General features: G+C 46.3%; 1 protein-coding gene across 3 annotated transcripts; it reads right to left on the reverse strand.

The window, feature by feature from the left end:
• Positions 1 to 527: 527 nt before the first annotated feature.
• On the reverse strand, positions 528 to 5,881 carry LOC111959974 (filamin A-interacting protein 1-like). Of its 3 annotated transcripts, XM_023981829.2 has the most exons (3): positions 5,766 to 5,881; positions 3,900 to 4,089; positions 528 to 3,618 (listed from the first exon to the last, which is right to left on the reverse strand). In XM_023981829.2, exons 2-3 carry the CDS (start codon positions 3,920 to 3,922, stop codon positions 813 to 815), a joined length of 2,829 nt encoding a protein of 942 aa, XP_023837597.1. In that variant the 5' UTR covers positions 3,923 to 4,089; positions 5,766 to 5,881; the 3' UTR covers positions 528 to 812. The 3 variants fall into 3 exon arrangements, with proteins under 3 accessions (XP_023837597.1, XP_070293717.1, XP_070293716.1); XM_070437616.1 differs by lacking the exon at positions 3,900 to 4,089 and having other exon boundaries at positions 5,766 to 5,880; XM_070437615.1 differs by lacking the exon at positions 5,766 to 5,881 and having other exon boundaries at positions 3,900 to 5,645.
• Between the last annotated feature and the right edge of the window lie 302 nt (positions 5,882 to 6,183).

Genomic DNA, 6,183 nt, shown 5'->3' on the forward strand with positions numbered 1-6,183 from the left:
AACCCTAATTGTAACCCTAACCCTATTTTTAACCCTAACCCCAACGCTTAAAATAGCATATGTCCAAACCCCAAACGTTGGGGTTAGGGTTAAAATTAGGGTTAGGGAAATGGCAGAATGTTCCTTGTTTTACTATCCTTGTGGGGCATATGCTCAGTACAGGCATATGCTCATGCTGAGGTCATGGTGTGGTAGAGATGAAATGGTGATATCAGCCTGTAAATATCACTGATCACACATGTTGGTACCTCTAGGTCATGGTAAAAAAAATCCTCTGTGGTCTCAGTAAGTATTAAAAATGAGTGCATAAAAAAATATCCAACTTCCAGCTATTTTCAACCATTTAAAAGTTAGATTGTTTGTCTTTTACAGTGAATGAGATTAGACMATCAAAGAAAATATAGCCCAATCAAAAACATGTAAGTAAGCTAGGTTAATATAAAACACATGCTATTTTAGAATGATAGTCAACATATTCATCAGGAATTTATACCCTTTATTAAATGGGCAACACGGGAACAACAAAATAAACCAAATTGTTTTTAATGTTTAAAAATGTAATGCACACATTATAGTAATGTAATTATAGTAATGTACAGTGAGTGCAGACCAAGTCCAGATAGGATTAGATATGTGTTTGATAAGTGCTTTTTCATGCACACACTGATGGAATCACACACTTGTTATTATTAGGATGATGTGGCCGTTCAGACATAGGCTGGTTTGAGCTGATTCTCTGTTGGTTTTGTGGTGAAAGGGACTCAGGATTGGGTAAATAATCTGTCACTAGGGGATGGATGGGGGTGGGCATTTCAATCATAAGGGCCACTTACTGTAATGTGTGAGGGTCGTGAGACAGGGGTGTTTGCAGGGGCTATGGTGATGCTACTGGTGATCTTGCTGTTGCCTTTGACGTGGCAGCCATTGGTCAGTACTGGTGTCCTTAGCTCCCGGCCGGGGGTGTGGTACGGGCCACCAGACTGGCTCTGGGTTATACCATTAAAAGACTGGATGTAGGGGCTCCCAAGGTGGATGTGGATCTTGTTGTCCTCTGTGGTGATGATGCTCGGACCAGTGCTGTTGGACCTCTGTAGCTGCCAGCCATTCTGCTTCTCCGGGCTCACCCGGAATACGGCTTGACCTATGACCTTAGTGGATTCAAGCGATCCAGTGCTGACTGTTAGCATCTGGATGGGAGAGCCAGTGTGGTCAGGTGACACTGACCTGGAGGAATCTGGGGACATGACTGAGACGGGTGTCATGGTGAGAGGGGAGAGGACTCTGTCTGGGCTGCCAAACCCTTCTGGTAGTGGGGCGCTCTTTGTTCTGGCCACTGGTGAGATGGCAGCATTTGGGATGATGGTGATTCTCTGTTTTGGTGGGGCTCCGCTGGTGGGGATGATGGCGGTGCTGGTGTAGRATAAGGCATTGTCAGTGGTGACTCTACTGATATCCAGCATGGCCGTGTTGAGGCCATGGTCTGGCGTTACCCTGATGTGTAAGGGCTTCCCTTGGGTGTGTGCAAGCATCACATCTCCTTTCTGGAAAAAGTTACCGTTTAACACTTTGCAGTTAATGGGATGGTGATTGTCCTTGCCGTTGGGTGAAGGTATGCTGAATCGCCTCACATGATTGTTTTGGTGGTTCAAGCTTTCAATGTTGTTCAGCGGAGGTGAGTTGCACTTGTTGATGACACGATCCTCCTTTTGATTTGGGTCCTCTCCATCGATCTCCTCATACAGTTTACAGCTGAGCGCCAGCGGAGCCAGGCTCCTGTAGTCAGGTGGCAGGGTGTCTGCGGGCTCCGTCTGCACCTCCTTGGTGCACAGGTGGAGGTCTGAGAAGCATCGGCCAGTCATGCCAGGCCGGAGGCTCTTGCTGAATCGCCGGTACCTCTCCAGCTCATGGGTCAGTCCCTCCATCTCCCTGGCCAGCTCCCTGTTCCTGACCTCCTGCTGGGTCAGCCTCTTCTGCAGGGTGGAGCTGTCCATCTGCACCCGACAGATGGACTCCTCTGTCCCCATCAGCCTCTGGACCTTCTCCTTAAGTGCCTCCACCTCCCTTTTGAGGAGGACAGACTTGACTTGCTCCTCCTGGAGTCGCCTGAGGAGGAGGTGCTCCTGGTTGTTCTCCTTCTTCTCAGCCAGCTGGTACTTGGAGAGCTCCCTCCTGGACTCCTCCAGCTCCACTGCCAGAGCTCTGGCTGTCTCCTGCTCCTTGGAGCACTTCCTCTCCAAAGACTCAAAGTCCTCCTCTGCCTTCATCAGCTCTCCCTCTATCACTCCCTTCTGCATGAGTCTCCTCCTCAGTCTATCTACCTCCTGGGTGAGTTCTTTGACTTTGTTGTCTTCCTGTTGGTAGCCGTGGTTAGTGTTGTCCAGCAGGGGGCTCTTGACTTCTCGACATAACTCCCCCTTTTTGACCTCCAAGATCAGAATCCTTTTTTTCATGGCGCTAACTTTGCTTTGCAGATCCCCACTCCTATCCTCCTCTGYCCTCAGCCTCACCCGCAGCTCGTCCCGCTCTTTGGCCACACTCTGAATCCTCTCCTCAAGCTCTGCTTTAGACCTCAGTGCCTTGCGGCTCTCCTCAATGAGTTTCTCTGTGGCTGTTGACACGCTGTCACTCTCAGCCTGCCGTTTCCCATCCTTCTTCTCCTGGAGTTTCTCCTCTGTCTGCCTGAGTCGCTCAGCCATGTTCTTCCTCTCTTCAACCACTACCATTGTGAGTGTTCTCAGCTTGGCAAAGTCCTGTCTCAACGCCCCCTCAGATTTTTCCAGCTGGCCCTCGATGGCTTCCAGTTCCCTTACCCGCACCYTGAGGGTATCCAGCTCTCCAGACAGCTGCTTGGTGCTGGCCCTCTCCTTCTCCAGGCTGCCCTTCAGAGARCTGCACTCCTGCCTGCTTTTCCCCAGAGCCTCCTCCAGTCTGTCCAGCTCACTGATTCGGCCGTTCAGCTTGTCCACCTCGGCCTTCAGGCTGCGGCTCTGGCTGGACTCCCTCCCAAGTTTTCGGTCCAGGTCCCGGCATTGGTCCCCCATTCGGATCAGCTCCTCATCCTTTCCTTCCATCTCCACAACCCTCATCCTCAGCTGTTCCACCTCTGAGAGCAAGCCAGGGGTTGTTGTGCTCCCTTCTCTCCCATGGCCGAGCCTGTCCCTCAGCTCCTTCAGTTCCTCCTCGGCCCTCTGGAAGGCGCCCTTGGTCCCCTCCAGCTCATCCAGCTTTCGACTGAGGGCAGCCAACCGCTGACACAGCTGCCGGTTCTGGGTGTCCTCATTGGACAGTTTGGCCATCATGGCTTCCTGTTTGAGGTGGAAGTAGGAAGCTTGTTTGTGTAGCTCCGCCTCCAGACGAAGTGCTTTAAGCCCCTCCTCCTTTGCCCTGGAATGGGTGGAGTTTTGCTCCTGTTGGGCGTGGTCGGCGATTTCTGTCAGTTTCTGGACGCGTTTGCTCTGCTGTGAAAGTTGATTCATCAGGCGCTGCTGCTCGTCAACGACCAACAATGCAAAAGACTTGAGTTTAGTCAGCTCTTCCTTTAAAGCAGAGACCTCTCTCTTGCTCTCCTCCTCCTTTCTTTCCCAGTAGGCTTTCTCCTGGATGAGCAGTAATTTCAGCCTTTAGAAGAGGGAGACAAACAAAAGGATGTGATTCAAAGGGAAAGGTGTGGTTTAACATAGTGATGTAACATATTTAAAAGTCTACAAAAACTTGACTTCTGTTGAAGGTTTACGAGCCTTTACTTTCAATCAAATCAAGACATGAAATAGCTGCCTGTATTTGTCTTTCTTCTGAATGCAATGTTATCCAGTGTGCGGAAGTCCCCCCACACTCCCTTTCCTCTTTCTACTACAGTACACTTCTGAGCTGGTGAGCTAATGTTCAGACAGGAAATGTACCATGTCCATGACGGAGACATCATTTCCTCCCTGTTCCCTGGCCCTCAGTGCTCTCTCTAGGAACAATCTCTGTTCCTTCACCCAGCCCGTGTGTGTGTGTGTGTGTTGCCCTTCTCATTTCCCTCCAGTCTCCACATCCCTGTCCTGCTGGCGTTTGCGAGGATGTTTTGACTGGCATCACAGATGGTGCCTTGGCAAGGAGCAGTTGGTTAATTATTTTCACCATACACACCAGCATAGACATGTGTTTGAATACACACAAACCTTATACATATACACATACATAAATACACACACAAGAACAAACACGCATRTAGCTAATGTTTGTTCACATTGTTTTGACATTTATTTGATATTCATTGTTTTGTGTTGTAAAACATTTCCCCCATTAAAGCAAGAACATATTTACAGAATCTCAGAGATGTAGTGACGGACGCCTGGGTTTGTATAGGGCAGGGCTAGCGTGTGGATTTACAGAAAACTTCAGAAACTCTCAATGATGTAAGCTCTTGCATGGAGCTGTATTACTTTTGATGAATTTGCAATGCAATTTAGTAGTTTATTTTCTCTGTAAATATTTATGGGGTTGTTTTTATGAGCATTTTCTTGGCATGCATTATGTTTTACTACAATACCGAAATGCTAATGAGCTGGATGACTGTCAGTACGCAATTGGAATTTTCTCTCATGCACACACACGTATACTAACGTGTACAAACACACACACACACACACACACACACACACACACACACACACACACACACACACACACACACACACACACACACACACACACACACACACACACACACACACACACACACACACACACACACACACACACACACAGGCCCAAAATACAGCCTAACTACAGAAATTTACAGTAGCTAGACAAACTGATCACAAAGTTTAGCCTATATTGTACACATTTACAGTATTTCTTCATTGACACACTGAGTTTTCTGTATTTTAATATTCCTGTTTCACTTGATACATTTTAAATCTTCTCACTGAAAATTCCCAACTGATTTATAACCCACATGGTTCGGAATGCTGGAAAATCAATGCCGGGAACGCAGCTGGGAAATCTAAACTGAGATTCTGATTAGCTCATCTCTCTACCCATAAATGTGATTAGTGATAGTGACCATATTCAACATTTTGTGTTTGTTTGTGAATATTTAGGCTAATGTAGCCTATAATTTAGAGCAAAAGCAATTAAGAAGAATATTTTCTAATAGTTTAGCAGCCTTATTATTGTTCCCGTTATAGGCTATCTTCTCTTTAGACTGAGAAGTGCTTTTAGATGTTAGGCTAACTTTTGGGTGTAGTTCGTTTTTCTAGACTTGTCTGAGTTGTTGAGGTAAGTTATCCAAATAAATGTATGGGTTGAATGTTAATTTGAGTGTTTGTAGCAAAGTGAAATACTGTAAGCATAATTTAGCATGTTATCATTATTTTGTATCATAACTCCAGGTTATGTGTAGGCTAATAAGAATAAACCTAAATCCATCCCTGTAATATAGGGGAAGGCAACTAGATTCCACCACGGGCCGATTTTTGTTGGAGTGGATGGTCGGGGGGCCGGAACATAATTATAATAATTAAGCCCAATAAGAGTATTTGAAAATAACAATAATTGTTTACCTTGATTACATTGAGACATGATTACATATGTCCCTATTTATTTGTGGGAATACTTGGGACAAGATTTCCTGATTTAAACATTTTTTTAGCTGAATTCCTAGTGATTTTATTCTTTTTTTTTTAACCTAAACCCCCCCCCAATCCCCACCCCCCCAAAAATTCACTCAAAGGGACTATACTGTAGCATGTTCTGAGTTCATCTGGGTTTGTTCCTACCTGATCTGTATGTCCGTAAAGTCTCAGATCAAATCCTATTCCCTCTCCGCTCTCCCACCTCTCCTTCCCGTAGTTCCCAGCAATGTGGACATTCCAGGCAGAAAACTAACATTATGAGAAGTGTTCTCCACACACCCCAACCAGACAGCACAGCTCTAGAGCCCATTACATCATCAACAGGACCTTATAAGGGACTCTGTGATGTACAGACTCTATTGTGTGTGTGTGTGTGTGTGTGTGTGTGTGTGTGTGTGTGTGTGTGTGTGTGTGTGTGTGTGTGTGTGTGTGTGTGTGTGTGTGTGTGTGTGTTGTGGTTGTGGTGTGTGTGTGTGGGTACTATGTAAGTGGTGTACGCATCATTAACGTAAGGTTGTGTTTGTCAATGTTCTCTAATCTTAATGTGTGCTGCATGCACATA

The sequence above is a fragment of the Salvelinus sp. IW2-2015 genome, linkage group LG36, assembly GCF_002910315.2.
Source record: "Salvelinus sp. IW2-2015 linkage group LG36, ASM291031v2, whole genome shotgun sequence".
Classification (NCBI taxonomy): Eukaryota; Metazoa; Chordata; class Actinopteri; order Salmoniformes; family Salmonidae; genus Salvelinus; species Salvelinus sp. IW2-2015.